Below are 17,500 nucleotides of genomic sequence, written 5' to 3'. Positions count from 1 at the left end.
TTATGCCTCCATGAAACATATACAAATAGATAAATATGAAAGCTCACGAAATCAAAATAAGTGACACCATCTGCTTTGCGCAGTAAATATATGCTTATTTAAGGTATCTGATACCCGCAAAATGGCGTGCGTTGCTGCCTCGGGCCACAGTTGTTGTATAAACTATGAACGTATTTTCATATCATTGTTCTGTTGTTTATTCAATGTTCTGTCCAAGAAAATTAATACTCATAATTTTAGTTATTTTTTGGTTATAAGGATTCTTTACGAAATACAATTATAACATTACCGCCTATAAGTTCGGAAACGCACTGAATCCTGGATCGGCTATGGTGATGTGAGGTGCGCCTATTATTCTCAGATCCCTTGGGATTTTAGTCTGTCTGGGTGGCGAAAGGTGAGAAGCAGGTCATCAATATGTAAGCACATCAAAGGACTTTCCCTCTTGATTTCCTCACAATAACTGGCGTAAATTACATTATGAGCTCCAGGGGGATTGCTATGTATATTTATTATTCATGCATGCATAAAAACGTATACACAAAGTGCATACATATGGGGGAGCTTCTTGTGTTTGTTGACAGGTATGACAAAAAGCTAAAACATGTAATTACAGCACCAAATATTCACTTTATGGTCTGCACCATAAGTGTGTGTGTGTGTGTGTGTGTGTGTGTGTGTGTGTGTGTGTTCGTGTGAGTGCGTTTGCATGCGCTCGCTCGGCGCTGCACGAGAGTACTGCCGACGAAGCCATTATTAAACAGACAAGCTGCCTAACCTAACCTACATCCTCGCCTCGCCACGCAGTACACCTAAACAATGCATATCTAACATGGGTCTTTTAAACATCCACAAAATGTTTAATTGGGAAAGATGAATGGCTAAAAACAAATAGACTATAATATAACCTCTACAATGATGACCCTACACCGCTTCATCTTAAAAAATAAAGACAATGGAACTAGCTAACATATCGGGATCTTCAGTGACAGGCGGGCAATATGAACGCCCACCGCAATCAGGAGCAAAAGGTCGCAGGCAGGCCGGGCGCCGTTCCCGCTCTGGCCCGCCGGGTAGTGGTAGCCAGGCTGAGGGTCGTGGTGAAGCGTGGTGCCGTGGGCGTCCAGGTCTGTGCAGAGTATGAGCATTGGTGTTACTCAATGGGAAGGTCTCAAAAGTGTTAGCTGACAGGATAGAGTGGTGGGAGGAATTCATTGTGGGGAGTAAAGGTGATGGACAGTGGTGTGTGTGTGTGTGTGTGTGTGTGTGTGTGTGTGTGTGTGTGTGCTGTGCTGTCAAGTGCATAACACTGGGCAAGAAAAAAAGAAGGGCAAAGGAATAAACGAACAAAAATATTAAAAAAAGCAAAATGAAAATAAATGGAGTGTGAAAAAATAGAAGAGAACACAGAAGAAAAAGAGAGAAAGAGATGTAATAAAAAAAAGAATAGTAATTAAGAAACCATAAAAAAACAGAGGAAAGAAAAAAGGAAAAGATGATGGAAAAAAAAATCAATTAAGGCGGATGGAGATGGAAACCTCTCCCTCATCACATAGAGATTGAGGTGTGTGTGTGTGTGTGTGTGTGTGTGTGTGTGTGTGTGTGTGTGTGTGTGTGTGTTCCGTTGACATTCAGGATGTGTAACCTATTCATTGGTACTGTACATCCTTGAGATATTTTCGTTTTCCTAAAGGTTGTCTTCTTGATCTTGTATTTATTAGATTTTTTCTGAATTTGGAAAAAAAAAACTAGAGCACTTTTCTTGCTACTGGTGTGTGTGTGTGTGTGTGTGTGTTCTTCTACCCATACAGTTTTCCACACATCGCCACAAAAACAGCAAACCCTGGGGGCACCTTACAAGACCTCACCATCCTGCCATTGCACCTACCACTCACAAAAGTAACAAAACCAAGGCCGCAAGGGTAATGCAGCCTTAGTCTCTCTTGAATTCATTCCATATTTGATCGCACTTACGCCTCCACAGCATCCTGGACTGTCCGTTGAGTAATTCATACTGAACCAGACAAACAGATGATGAGGGAGCCAGGGGAGAGGTGGTGTCGGGGGGGAGAGAGCACCGACAGTGGGGAAATGGGAGAAATGTTGGACTGTCAATGCGGGAGGATGCGGCGGGTGAGCGAGATGAAACCCAACCTAACACATCGATACAGGAACACATACAAGTGCGCAGCGTTGGTTTGCCTGCGTATCTCCAGGTTTGCCCATTTTCAACATTGCAATCTTTCCTTCGGTTTTATTTTGTTCGCTGGCTGTTTTTTTTCTTCTCTTTTTGTGCTTGTAGTTTTTTTTTCTCCTCTGTCTTGCGGTATTCTTGTGTAATTCACCGCCAGCCAGTACCTTCCCTGAATGAGCTTTGGAGATGTGGTGACGGATCTTTGGGTACGGCTGAAACCTCACATCCACACACCCGGGAGGCTGCTCATCCGTCTCCACTCCGCCCAGGAATCGAACCCAGGACTTCTCGGTTTGGAGACGAACGCGCCTCACAACCGACTTAATTAATGTCTTTATATCTTTCCGTTTGTCTGTCTGTCTGTCTGTCAGTCAGTCTCTGTTTATTTCTCCGACACACACACACACACACACACACACACACACACACACACACACACACACACACACACACACACTCACCGGGGGCCTCGTGAGCCTTGCCCAGGTGTCGAGGGGCGGCCAGGTCGTTCCGTCCCTTCGGGTTCAGGGACTTCGGGTACTTGTTCCTGTCTGCGGGAGACACGTTACTGCCTATCACTTCCGTTCGTCCGATCACTGGATTAATTAGTCTATTAATTATTTGAGGTGGAAAATTAAGACTATTGTAAAAGAAAGTGACAGAGCATATTTTTATATAAAAGGAGTAAAAGAATAATTAAAACAAAATTAAATTAGCCAAGAATTGAATTAGCGATCACTCATTGAAAAATATTTCTTTTGATTCGGAGCTTGATGTTTTTTAAATATAGTTAAGCAGATAATATCCCTCCTATCAGCAAGTGCAATATATATAACTACGTGTGACTGTTCATAACAAAATGCAACTTTATTTTCCTCCAATATGTAACTCTGAAATTTATTGTGAAGCCATGTTTACATATCAGCTTCTTAAATATCCACTTTTCATGGAAGGTAGACTCGGAAAATTGCTCTTTCAGCGGTGACTTATTTTGCGTTCTGCAATAAGCGGGCATTGCATTACTTATTTAAAAGTTTTGCTGCCTCATAATGAAACTATTACAAATTGTTGATATTACCAGCACTACACACATGCACGATTGAATTTTGTTTCTTGTCCGTGAGGGCGACCACAGTCCGGATAAGCGTTACGGAATCGTAAGAAAACTTACCTGATCCCGTCGGTGTCGAACCATAGCCTGGTGTCCCCGGGCCCAGCTCCAGGCCATCGTCAGGGCCCGTGTACGTCTTTGGGGGTTCAATCTCTGACGGAGGAAAAGACGTAAAGCACAATGCTAAGTATCCGTCCGAGAACACTGCAGTGGCACTGAAGGCTGGTGGGAAGGGACTTGCAGGAATGAGGTGAGGGACTTGAGGAGGGGAGTCGTGTCATGAATATTCATACAAGGGGAAAGGTAATGGGAAGAGGAGTAAATTTTGGAAGAGTATGATGTACAGGAGTGTGTACTATGACGAACAAAGAGTAACTCACTGGCGAGGGAATGTTATGGTGAGGGATCATGAGGGCAAAGCAGCTATTATTTACGAAAACATGGAGCACTTGAATCAGTTGAATATATATGGCTGGTGCGAAGTGTAGACATATCTTAGCGAAACGACAAAGTGAATAATATAAAATAAGACAAAGCATAGTGGCTAGGTGAGAATGTAGACGGCTACTACACATGGAGAAATTGTAATCAGAAGGTTATGAAAGGTATAACTATTTACGTAAAAACGAAGTCATGGTGGTGAATAAGCAAAGACTTTGGGAGGGTAAAAATGGTTGAGAAATAAAGGTATGCAGATTACAAATAGGGCGAGTGACAGGCGAGGTGCAGGGAGCGGAGGAGCGGACTGATCACCAATGTAACAAGGGTTGTCCGGGAAAAAATAGCCTTGTGACATACTGTCTTTCCCTTACGACACATGGCAGAGAGTGAGATAATGAACGGCTCCCGCACCGCCCTCCTCCTCCCCATGAACATTCTCTCTGTGTATCTGTCTCTGTCTCTGTCTCAGTCTCTGTTTCTGTCTTTCTCTCTGTCTTTCTCTGTGTCTGTCTGTTTGTCTTTCTTGCCTCCCCCCCGGTCTCTCTGTTTCTCTGTCTCTGTCTCTGTCTGTCTTTGCCTCTCTCTCTCTCTCTCTCTCTCTCTCTCTCTCTCTCTCTCTCTCTCTCTCTCTCTCTCTCTCTCTCTTTTCCACTCACCGTACACTTGGATGTCCCCGTCTGTCTCTCCGAGGGAATTCTTGGCCAGACACTTGTATTTGCCGAAGTCCTTGTGCTCCATCCTTGTGATCCTCAGCTTCATATCCACCTGGTATGATCTTACGATGGTCAGTGTCTCGTACCGGTCATCTGGCGGTCGCAGTAATGAGAGTAAAGCGTTTTAATCACTGAGGACGTAGAAACTACGATAACGGGCGTCGAGATGTGAAACTTTTACATACTGCGATAATTCTAAGGTTATTAGTGTTTATGAAGTTTCCTTTGATATCAGTGGCAAAAGGTAAATATAAAGAGGTATCGAAATGTGATTTAGGGAAGAAAATGATGTACACAGAATATGACACGACGAAGGCATAAAAAATATGTATTTGTGTTCCATATAAACAGCCACACCCAACCAACCCTTTAGCACAAGTATATTTAATTAACAGCTGCCACACGCGACACAAGACTAAGCAACATTTGTAACAATCTCCTAACCTGAGACGATCATGTCCCCATGCTCGTTGGTCCAGTAGTTGATGCTCTTCGGAAAAGCCTCGGTGTTGCAGGCGAGAGTGAGTTCCTGACCCACATAGGCGCCTACTAGCTGCTGCGGAACCCACGTCATGGGGGGAACTGCCCGAGGCGGGAGAAAAATTATGGATCAGATGAGATGGAGGCGACGCTAGCCGGAAGAGGAGACGTGATATACAAAGCAGTGATCAGAGAGATGGAAATTAACCTCCATCAAGAAAGGGGAAAGTCATGCTGAACTGTTATGATTTGAAAAAAGTGTGACGATGGATGGAATGAAGAGAGGGGGAAACCGACGAACTTATGATGGAGTGAGTGACTGGCGTATAGGAGCGTAAGGAAAACAAATATGAGTGTGTGTGCTGAAGGGGAAACAGACGAATAGTAACAATGGAGGGGCGCGGGAATAAAAGAACTGATAGACACATACACTGCACCTTCAGATGAGCTCGCTTGCTGACGGAGGGCGGGATGCCGTTGGAAGCGATGCAGAGATATGACCCCATCTGGAGGCGCGATACCCTCTTCAGGTGGAGAGTCTCCCCCTCCACCACCTGCCTCTTTCCTCCAGTGTGCCGCACACCGCCCAGGGCCTTGCCATCGCCCATGCCGGGACTGGCCATTCCTCCACCTCTGCCCACACCCCCGACGCCCCTTATCCCCCTGCCACGCTGCATGTCGCCCCAGTGGTTCATGTCCACGCCAGGCTCCAGCTCCTCGTTGCCATGCAAGTGTTGAAGTCGAGTTCCTTTCATTCCATTGTACGTGGCGCTCTGCAGCTCGGCTAAGGAGAGGCCGCTCCCTGGCGGGTGGGGAAAGGCAAGATGAAAAATTCTTCATACCTGAAAAAAAATCAATTTTCTGTAACAAATATTTTGTATTTTATTTTAAGAGCTTGTGTCTCCCGCTGAAAAACACTGTCCATTTCTGTTGTGTACGTTTAGCAGACAAGCGGAGAACAGCAGCATCAACGGATGCCACATCTTACTCTGCTCCAAAATTTAGCAAAAAACAAGTTTAGATGGACGTAACCCCTGACGACAAAACACTGACGGTTTGTAGGGCGTAGGGAGCACTCATGCGTTATTTTAGGGACCATTCTAACATTTCTGCACAACGTAGTGTCACCCTGCCGCGTCCCATATTCTAGATCAAGTATTTACGGAGGAGTAAAACCACAAGACTCTTTTCATCGAAAGATGAATGACAGATTACTGAAGGGTGAAATGATAATCCAGACGTCTCCTTTATCGCCAGCCTTTATTTACGTAGTCTTCCAGTATACTAGCCACATCTTCGAGTCTGTAAAGAAGATATAAAAGTTTGTTGCTCCTAAGACTCCGGCGAGTATAAGTATAGCGTCCTCCGACCCGTGATTCAGGGAGGAAGAGTCACCGCCGAGTGCTGGAAACAGCCGGCACCGTGAACCCAGCGACCGAGCGTCATCAGTAGTTCTTTAACATGTTAAATGGCGATCTTTTTTTTCTCATTTTAGGAGCAGTGTCTCTGAGAGCCTTTTTATTTGTCTTCATCCATTGACTGCCTCCTCTGCTGAAAAAAAATTCGAAAAGTTCCTCAGCGACATTGCGAGTGAACAACTGCCTCGACCACCGCAAAACGCCACGGGCAATCAATAGGTCAAAAGACAGATATCGCCCCGTTCCCGAGAGAGGCCGCCGCCGAGTGTCGTCCCGTGTCGGGGCCGCTGGAAAACTATCGCCGCCGCGCTCCCCCGCCTCTGTGCCACACGAGGCGTCGAAGCATGTCATGCCGTGGACGCACCATTCAATAATGTATAAAACAAACAATATTCCCATCATGACTTTTCTCTTTAAAATTCAATAACATTTTGTCATGGACCTGATGGCCTCGCAGCAGCCTGTCACCCACAGTTGTGACGTCCCCCTCCTGTGTCCTCAAAAATGACTTCAGACTAAATTTTATACATTCAGAATGGCAGCAGAACACGTCATTGCCCAAGTGATGAAATATAAACGTTAGATATCGGGTCATGGGGTAGTACTGTTGTGACGCTGACATTTGGTTCGTCTTTTATGACATATTAAGGTCCTCGGCCACATCCACGTGCTAAGTCATTACTAATATGCTGCCCCTTCCTCTGTGTTAACAAGTCTTCCTTACACTGAAAGGCGAAGAAAAATTAAAGAAAGCTGTAAGCGGGGCAAAAGCCTTGCTCAACTTATATATATATATATATATATATATATATATATATATATATATATATATATATATATATATATATATATATATATATATATATATATATATATATATATATATATATATATATATATATTTTTTAAGAGACTAACGCTTACAACCAATGTCATTTGGTCTACATCCAGTCTCTCTCTCTCTCTCTCTCTCTCTCTCTCTCTCTCTCTCTCTCTCTCTCTCTCTCTCTCTCTCTCTCTCTCTCTCTCTCTCTCTCTCTCTCTCTCTCTCTCTCTCTCTCTCTCTCTCTCTCTCTCTCTCTCTCTCTCTCACTCACCACTCACTCACTCTCTCTCTCTCTCTCTCTCTCTCTCTCTCTCTCTCTCTCTCTCTCTCTCTCTCCTGGGGTTTGCAGGTGAAGACTCTCCTCTTTAAGCCGTTCAGACCATTGCAGAGATTAAGTCATAAATATTTCAGTCATCAGATCCTCCGCTGACCGAGCGTGAAGCTGACTAATGACGGGGAGAAGGATGTAATTAGGCGGATAATTGGCAGTAATTGAAGTGTAATGATGAGGGCCGCACGGAGGGCCAGATATTACGTCGGAGTAAAAAACTTCGAAATAAATTAAATAGTGTCGGTGTGTGGGGGAGTGCAGGGGGAGGGGGGTCAAAGAGGCGATGGGTGAGCGGCCTCAACTTCATTAAATTCTTTTGTCACTTATCTCTTATGGGCCGAATGTGTGTGTGTGTGTGTGTGTGTGTGTGTGTGTGTGTGTGTGTGTGTGTGTGTGTGTGTGTGTGTGTGTGTATTTTTGGTTCATTATTTACCCTCTGCTGTTGTCTTATTGGTGATTGCTAATATCTGTCGCTGACCTGTCTTAGTGGAGTCGAGAATGATGTCCTGGTTGTCCTCGCGTCGCCAGGTGATGCTCGGTGGAGGGTGACCTTTGGCGCGGCAGGTGAGGGTGACGTCCTCGCCCTCGCGCACCGTCAGGTCACCCGAGGACTCCTGGTCAATAATGTCCGGCGGAACTGTTGGGCGGAGAAGGGGGAGGGTGACCAAGAAGGTGTTGTTAGGAGGCGTCGCTTAGAGCTGACCAACAGAGCATCAGTCCACATCTCTCACCTGTCCATTATCACCCACACACTTACCTGGCGCCGTCCTGAATACTCTACGTCCCACTGTTCCAGCTCTTTATTTACCTGCCATCCATTCACTGTCACCCATATACACTGTGGACACTTTTCATTCTACAGCTCTCAGCTCCATCCCATTTTTCCCATTATTAATATTAAACATTCACTATCGGAGACATATTTCCACCCATCATGAGACACACACTGATAGTCTTACGGTCACTTACCCACCACGTCCATGTATCCTTGACGGGACCTCATAGGGTCAGTGTTTACTTGACACATGTACCAGCCGCGGTCACTTTCCTTGACGTCTCTGATCTGCAGGTGCCATGAGCGGTGGTCATTGTGCAGCAGCGCGATCCTCGGGTTCCTGGTGATGACTTGCTTGTGGATGGTCAGGATCGTTTGCGTGTCCACCTGCACCCACGCCACCTGTTAGGCACAAGTTGATACAGTCAGTTAACCCGGTAGCAGCAACGGGCCAAATTTGTGGCTTTACCGTGTACCAGCGACGGGCCACATTTTTGCCATGATATATACCCCCAAAATAGATGATGCATAAACTGATCACAAATGCGTTTTAATATATTATGAAATGGTTTGCGTGAGTGATAATTTTTTTCTCATTTTTCTCGCTTAGAGGGGCCTTTAAGAAACATGATCCCTGCAGCTACCGGGTTAAATGGCAGCGTGGAAAATCTTGTTAATGAATTTTTTTTTCTAACCGGCCACGAAAACTGTATGATATTGTTTGCAGTTCGGTGTGTGAATTTCTTAAAAAAAAAAAAAAACTTCCTTGCATATTTCACTTAAAAATGATGAAGATTTTATTATGTTGAAATGTCCGCCTGTCTGTCTGTCCGGGTGTCTGTCTAGTAGAACATAGCGTGGCGTGGCGGGGCGGGGCAGGAAGAGTGAGGCGGACAGGCTTGGGGTAGCCGACACACTCGCGCGACTAATGGGATCCGTCTTCCAAGCGGCTTTCAGTTTTTTCTTATATGATTACGAAAATACGAATAAAATGTCAGCAGTAATCACTCCCTCTTCTGGGCGTAACAGTCAACATTCTTCACACGGGTTGTTTTTCCTCCTACCATCGCACAGCAGCATTTAGTTCCGTACAGTGGCGGCATGGGTGCAGGGACGCCATGAAACACGCACCTATGGAGCCGCCATGCTGCAGCGAAACGCCCCTGAATATACTGAATGTGCAGTAGAAAACTTGGTACAACACCCATAAGGCCGTTCTGCTGCAACTATCCCTGCCAATGACCTACTGTTGTAGCTTCTTGGCAACCGTCAGCACTGAGTTCTAGTTTTCCTCATAAAGAAAACGAAAAGATTTAGAGTTTTTACCACCATCATGGGTGATATTTGTAACTTCCGCTGACTGAACCATATAGCTATTCTACGTAATTAGTTACATTCAGAGGACGTAAACAAGGAAATAATTTATGTTCCTCTCAAAGCCTCAGTTAACAACATCTGAAACATCTGGATGGTCGGCAGACATAAATATTGTTACTTACTAGAGCAGGTCACCATCTGACGGCAAGAACTGCCGACATTTGAAAACAACTGATACAGAGATCAATAATTAGCTAAAGTTTTCATTCCGATCGACTTCAGCAGCAGGATGAAACGAAAGGTAGGCATTGTGGTTCTATTCTGTCTGTTTCACAAAGTGGTGAGCATCAAAGGTGCGCTACGTCTAGCTTAGAAAAATGCGTCCCTGTTACTGTACAGTGTATGAAAAGAAAACAAAGTAAGCTTCTGATTCACATGTAAATTATCAGAGAAGAATTTCAAAGGAACTCGATTTCAAACTCTTTAGTTCGTGCTGTGACCTAAGTTAAATAGGGAAATAGATCTCCGAAGAATATTAATTTATTTTGTCCTGGCTGCGAACTCCATCAGAAGTATGAGACCTGTCGACAAATTCATTGCAAAACTTAAAATATAAGGAAATAAGCTCAACTTTTTTGGCGTGCAGGTATGAAATTACTGAGCCAGATGTTAACTTGAAGCACGAGATTCTTGTCGTTACGGCAGTGGACGAACCTTTTTTAAGTGTGTGTGTGTGTGTGTGTGTGTGTGTGTGTGTGTGTATATATATATATATATATATATATATATATATATATATATATATATATATATATATATATATATATATATATATATATATATATATATATATATATATATATATATATATATATATATATATATATATATATATATATATATATATATATATATATATATATATATATATAGATATATATATATATATATATATATATATATATATATATATATATATAACTAGGCTCCTTGCTTCTGTGAAAAGCAGTCCAGTGGCGATAAATAAACAAGAAATTATCAGCCCGGGGATATATCAAATATCGTCGTAGCGCTCGGGAAGTAGAAAAAAAGGTACACAACATGGTAGGGTTAAATCGAGCATAGAGAGCAGTATGCAAATGAGGTCGGTGGGCGGCAAGTGACTGATCACTTGTCTCCGGCTGCCAGAGCGACTTGCCTTGGCGAGCAGCAACCAGCGCGGGGCAAGGAGCTACTGGCTAACACACTGACGATGCTCCAGGAAGGGAGTCTTGGCTGCCATCCAAGTCTTGCGAGAGACACTGACGAGCTGGGAGAGCCTCCTGGGGCACAATGGAGGGCCTTTGGCCGCGCTCCTCGAGGCAGCGACGGAGCGACGCGAACCTCCGCGAGAGTCTTGGGGTTCAAGACCCTCGGAGCATGAGACAAGTATTGGTATCTTGGTGTGATTAACAGAGACCCTCCCCGCCCACGGTGTGTAGATCTTGCCACTCCTCGCCCCTGTTTTATGAGCACGAGTAAGCACACACACACACACACACACACACACACACACACACACACACACACACACACACACACACACACACAGACACACAGACAGACAGAGACACACACACACACACACACACACACACACACACACACACACACACACACACACACACACACACAGACACACAGACAGACAGACAGTCACACACACACACACACACACACACACACACACACACACACACACACACACACACACACACACACACATACATAATTAAATACATAAAAACATACATATATATATATATATATATATATATATATATATATATATATATATATATATATATAGATATATATATTGAGAGAGAGAGAGAGAGAGAGAGAGAGAGAGAGAGAGAGAGAGAGAGAGAGAGAGAGAGAGAGAGAGAGAGAGAGAGAGTTAAATTTAATATTGACCACAGAAGTAGATGAAAGAATTCCCATCCACCCACAAATATGCACAAAAGTTGGTTCTTCTCCTCGCTGAAGCAGCACTGTGAACCACGACCACTAACAGCTCACATGACGACGGTAAGGACGAGATGACGTTGTTCGGGGCCTGTCATCCTGCCCCGCCCCGCCCCTCCCGGCCCAGGCCACAAGCCACCGTGAGAAAACATCTTTCCTGGGTCGTAACTTTTCCCCGGACTTGGCAAACAACGCGACAAAAGCAATTATAGTCCCCGTTATGGGGATCCACAGACACCACTCTTGTTTTACTCCGAAGCTAAAGGGATGGCGAAGCACTTTGCCCTTCTCTCTACCAATCCCTTATCGACAAAACATTAAAAAAAGGAAGAAAATGAGTCACGGGCTGGATGAAAGGAATAAAATAAAATGTTTGCCATGGTACAGACTGCGCCATCATTATCTCGGGCAGACTCCTGACTCGCTCTCGCCGGCTATATGGGTCTTCAAAACACAATCTGAGCAGCTCAAAAACGGTGCGTCCCAGCGTCTGAAGGCCCCGGAAAAGCCAACGTTACGGGAGGAGGAGGAGGAGGAGGAGGCGGAGAAAGGGGAAGAGAAGGAAGAAGGAAAAGAAGAGAGAGAAGAAAAAGAAAAAGAAGAGAAAGTAGAACAAGAAAAATAAGATCATATAGAACTAGAACAAGAACAAGAGCACGTAGATGAACAAGTAGAACAAGAAGAAGATGAAGAAGAAGAAGAGGAAGAAGAAGAAGAAGAAGGGTAGGAGGAGGGAGTGAGAGGAGGAAAAGAATGACTTATATTGAGGTGGAAAAGACCAGGACAAACATTGGCTGCTCGAAGACTTTTAGCAGACTCATTATCGTTTCGTGTTCTTTAGGGGCTTTGATTGCACAGTGATTTCCCGTATTATCCTTTCATTAGAGGTCCCACACCCTGCCCTAAAACACATCACAGACCATCCATTAAAACAGAAACCGCAGCCGAGTCATGCCCAAGATATTTTTCACTTGTGTATTTACTTCTACCAAGGCTGCAACACACCCATTACCTTGAAGCCCTTGAGCTGCTCGATGGTGCAGGGAAGTAGCGCGTCGCGGCCCACGGTCACGGTGATGTTGGGCACCTTCTCGGGAAACCTCGGCACATCCACGTCCTCGCTGCTGCCTGTGGAAGAGGGCACCGAGGGAATTACAGGCGAGGGAGCGGCCGTGGCAGGTGTGCTTAATGCTGAAATGTTATGTGTCAGGCTAGAGAAAAACTGATATATTACAGAAAACGAGTTAGAACCTTCTAAGTCGGTTTATACTAGGGCATGTAATTAAAAATATATATATAAAAAATCATTGTTTGCGTGAAGATTTTTTGTGAAATATTTATCATCATGAATAATTTCGTCTCATTATTCATCGCAATTCAACATTTGGTTCAGTTTAACCCACTTAGCATCAGGAAACTGAAATTCTTTAAATATAATCCATTCTCCTGGTAATTTTTTTTTAACACAAAAACGCTCTAAATAAACTCAATACTCAGTTGTGAGTATTCATGTTACAATATCAACAAAACATACACCCGCCCGCACTCCCCCCCATACACACACACACACACACACACACACACACACACACACACACACACACACACACACGCACATTCAAGTATATATCTCCATTTCTCTATTTCTAGCATCTTTCTCTCTCGGTTTCTCTTTTCACATCGGCATAAATTCCAAACTTTTAGCCTTGGCCGGGGATAAAATCCAGCCATCACTCCCAAGCATCACATATTAGCATAAGCGTTGTATTGCGGGCCTTGCATTACGTCCAGACCAAGCATTACGGAAGAGCTCTTCTGCTCGCGGCAAATGTCCAGAACAGTTGGAAAATGAGAGTGTTGAGCTCAATTATTCCCAGTACACAAACACCCGGCTCGGATCAGGCAGGGGATCGGGGAAGGAGTTCAGGGGAAGGGGATGGGGTTAAGGGGTTGGGGGTTGGGGGAAGAAGGAAGGCCAGGTGGGAGAGCGATAATAAACATGTTCGGAGGGGGGGGGGGGGGGGGCGTGGGGCAGGTGAGCTACGGAATTAGGTAATGGTGTAGGGTAAATGGAGCATACAGAATAAGTATATACAGGCGATGGAGTTATAGTGAATAAAGCAGACAGAAGAGAAATGTACAGATTTTATAGTTGTGGAAGACAGGGCCATAAAAGTTGACAGGAGAGGTAGCTGTGGGAAGTAGGGTGAAAGAGTTTGCAAAATTAACAGCTGCCTGAAGAATATGGAGACAGGTGTGTGAAGCATTCTGAATCCGGAGACACAGAGGAAAGAGTGGGGGGTAAGGTTAATGGGGCAGAGAGAGCAAACTTTAAACAGTATAGAACAACCACCGCCATAATCATTTTTGTGAATCAGTAAATTATCTGACGTAAGAATATTAATTAATGTTTTAATGCTATTGTAATATCATTGTAAATGTTTATTATTGTTGTTATTATTATTATTATTATTATTATTATTATTATTATTATTATTATTATTATTATTATTATTATTATTATTATTATTATTATTATTATTATTATTATTATTATTATTATTATTATTATTATTATTATTATTATTATTATTATTATTATTATTATTATTAGATATTATTATTATTATTATTATTATTATTATTATTATTATTATTATTATTATTATTATTATTATTATTATAATTATTATTATTATTGTAATTATTATAATTATTATTATTATTTTAATTATAATGATAATTATAATAATAATATTCATTATTACTATTATTATTATTATTATTATTATTATTATTATTATTATTATTATTATTATTATTATTATTATTATTATTACCATTATTATTATATATACTATTAATATTATTGTAATTGTTGTTATTTTGGAACTTTTGTAGCTATACTAGGAGCTGCCTTGTATAGGCCAACCGGCCTCTTGCAGACTCCTTACGTTCTTATGTTCTTATGAACTACTACTACTACTACTACTACTACTACTACTACTACTACTACCACCACTACTACAACATAAATGATACCTCCACCCATGTTTATTTTCCCGACACATAATCATGGAGGGCTCCATAGCTTGGAGGTCATTAGCCCAACTCTGTTCGCTAATGACTGTGGCATCCAACCATATCACTAATACTACCTGACACTAAATCACCTATCATCTATTACGTCTAGAGCCCCTTTCCTTCCCTACTCCCGACCCACCCTAATGGCACTCTCCCCCACTGTGGCTTCATAGTCCATATTGGAGATGGTGGTGGCTTTTGGGCCAGAATGTCTGGTGCCCCTGAGACATAGGATGGCCGACCTGAGCAGGGAGAACGAGAAGCGACACCTCATCCAGGCGACAACGTGGCTCCTTGGCTGTTGCTTCTTTTCTGAGATTAGTTCCGCAAGGCGTGTGTAGAAGCATTGGGCCCTGGGACCCATCCCCGGATGTGGTGAAGACGAGGGGCGTGAAGCTGCCCTGATCCACATGTTGGATTCTTTCACCGTATGCCCTTGTCTTCTCCTGCTCGTTCCTGTGGTGGGCGGCTTGCAGGGGCAGCTCACGGTGACAGGCAGCCATCGGGTCGAATATGCGGATGTCCATGAACGCCCGCTGTCCGCGCACCCAGAATCGGGCCTTACATCAACCCGTGCCTCCTGTGAGGTATTGGCTGTCCTGTACCGAAGGTGTTCGCCGTCCAGGGAAGCAGTGCCGCTCGGTAGTGACGTCTTGGCATACCTCCCCAAGCATGCTGGCTGTCAGATCCCTCACTTCATCGTGTCGAATACAGACGAAGCCTCCTTTTTACATGTCATGGTGTGGGTGACATCATTTGGTGATCCACATGCACAGAGATCAGGCAGTCCCTCAATCGGCCAGCCATATCTCAGAGCAATGGCGTCGACAAATTCTTGTTTGTTGAGGCTGAAGCCCTTTGCTCTGATTGGTAATGACGTTAGCCAGTTAGAGGCGCCTGCCTCCTGTGCTGTGTATTTTTCTACCCATTTCTGTGGACAGGTGGTGTGTAAGACGGTCCAGCTCGTCTTTTTGGGCCTGTTGCCTTTCTTCTGAGATTTTTCTTTTAATATCTCTTATTTCTGTTTGGTCTATCTCGCCCTCTGCCTCCTGAGCGATGATCCTGTTGATGAGTGACCTGGTAAGGCTGATGGAGTTTTGGTTCTCCTTATCTGCCAGCTTCTCAGGGTTGGTGATCCCCATCCCACCCAGTCTTGGGGGAAGTGCTAGCATATCCCTCTCTTCCTCCCCAAAGCATGATATTTCACCAGCGCCGGCAAGAATACATTCTTGACGGCATTTGTCAGTGGTCGGCGGAGTGGACTGCTGCCGGGGATGGTGCGCCTCTGGAACGTCCACCGATGTTGGGTACGCTGAATAGGCAGCGTGTGGCTCAGTCTTGGCAATGGCAGACAAAGCTTCTATTTCCTTCACCCATTCAGCTACTTTAAGCACTGCTTCGCACTCCACGTGGTCGAATATCTCCCGCATGGCATGGACTGCTGCTTCTCCTCCTGCCTGCTGCCCCGCACAAACTTGGAGGTTCCCTGCTGCCATTCTCACATCTTCTTTGACGACAGCCATGATGCATTTGCCTACGATGCGCCGCAGGACTTCTCCGACTCCTATAGGCCTGCATCCCGGCCTCTTGTCCAGGGGAATGAGGCGGCATGCCGTCAGGGCGTCCACATAGTGGCAGCTGGAGGAGGCGAGTTTTCTTGCCAGTGCTGCAATGGTGTTGCGCAAGTCGCCAGCTGCATTGCCAAAGTTGGCGCTGCTCAGCAAGCTTCGCCATCCCCGTGCATCAAGTCCTGAGGGCCCCGCGCTGCCACGAGTCTGGAGGGCCTTCTTCCACACCATCTCTCCTGTTATCCTTTCGTATATAACTGGATTCGGTGGTTGGTGACATCCTGCCAGTCTCAGTCCCTTCAGGTCACTCGGTGGAGGATGTTTTCCTTGAGTTGATTGATCGTGTCCCTGGTGAGTGGAAGCACACCCCGTGTGGAATTTTCTGACAAGGCTCGTGTTGCAGACGCAACGTTACCTTGTCGCATTTTATCTGCAAACTTCCGGGCCCTGTCTTCTGTGGAGGTGTTGTTTTGTTAGTCCGGGGAGCCTCTCCTGTATGGCTCTGGCTTCTCCAAGGAGGGCATCTAACTCGTTAGTTTGCCACAAGGCAACTCGTCTTCTTAATGCCTCGATATTTTCGGCTTGTTTGGTCTTTGGGTGTGCTTTTTGGAGGAAGAGATGGGGGAGAGTGAATACAATTTTCAAGGATAGGGGCGCCAGTGGTGTGTTCTGGATGTAGTTATTTAACAGGGTGACAATTTCTTTGATGATAAATGTCGTGGCTCCACATCTGGGTGGTTCAAAAAGATTTCTTGCAGACCACCCAACAACTTCAAGGTATGTGTCATCCACCCACCTCGTTGCTTCCCCCTCCGCTAGCCCCTTCCAAGCAAAGCTTCCCCCGACCTCCGCCGCGCCCTGTCCAGTCGAAGAGGAAGAGTGATTATGGGGGGGTGGTATGGGTGTTGGTAGTGGCAACATTGGAGGTGCCAATGGAAGGTGGTACCGGTTGAGGGGATATAGAGGTGGTTGTGCAGCAGCTCCCTCCGACACCCCCTCCCCCCGCTCACTCCTTCCCCGGCGGCCCTCATTGTCCCCGCGGTGTCGCGCTTCATCGTTATCCTCCCTGCTCTGATCCCTGCCCAGGGGATTTTGGCACCTGTGATCTTCTTTTGTACAAACGCAGCATCTTCTTTGGCTTGGAGGGTCAAGCATTTATAAAATTATAGATATTGATATTAATGACAACAGGAATATTGGTAGTACATGTAGTAATAATGACTGATTATTGATTA

At 44.6% G+C, this 17,500-nt stretch overlaps 1 protein-coding gene across 1 annotated transcript in view; it reads right to left on the bottom strand.

Annotated features, from left to right (window-relative positions):
* Nucleotides 1–17,500, bottom strand: part of LOC126999006 (lachesin-like) — a 37,637-nt gene that overhangs the window by 1,013 nt on the left and 19,124 nt on the right. Inside the window, exons 3-11 of the mRNA XM_050861318.1 lie at nucleotides 12,626–12,741; nucleotides 8,484–8,691; nucleotides 7,993–8,151; nucleotides 5,370–5,741; nucleotides 4,904–5,041; nucleotides 4,403–4,552; nucleotides 3,366–3,458; nucleotides 2,656–2,745; nucleotides 1–1,129 (exon numbers count right to left, since the gene is read on the bottom strand). The exon at nucleotides 1–1,129 is cut by the window's left edge and continues 1,013 nt beyond it. Of these exons, the coding sequence (XP_050717275.1) occupies nucleotides 966–1,129; nucleotides 2,656–2,745; nucleotides 3,366–3,458; nucleotides 4,403–4,552; nucleotides 4,904–5,041; nucleotides 5,370–5,741; nucleotides 7,993–8,151; nucleotides 8,484–8,691; nucleotides 12,626–12,741 (1,490 nt within the window). The 3' untranslated portion in view covers nucleotides 1–965. The remainder of the gene's footprint in view (nucleotides 1,130–2,655; nucleotides 2,746–3,365; nucleotides 3,459–4,402; nucleotides 4,553–4,903; nucleotides 5,042–5,369; nucleotides 5,742–7,992; nucleotides 8,152–8,483; nucleotides 8,692–12,625; nucleotides 12,742–17,500) is intronic.

This window comes from Eriocheir sinensis, chromosome 15 (genome assembly GCF_024679095.1).
Source record: "Eriocheir sinensis breed Jianghai 21 chromosome 15, ASM2467909v1, whole genome shotgun sequence".
Lineage (NCBI taxonomy): Eukaryota > Metazoa > Arthropoda > Malacostraca > Decapoda > Varunidae > Eriocheir > Eriocheir sinensis.
Note: the sequence above shows the minus strand (reverse complement) of the source record. Positions and strands in the feature narration are given on the sequence as shown.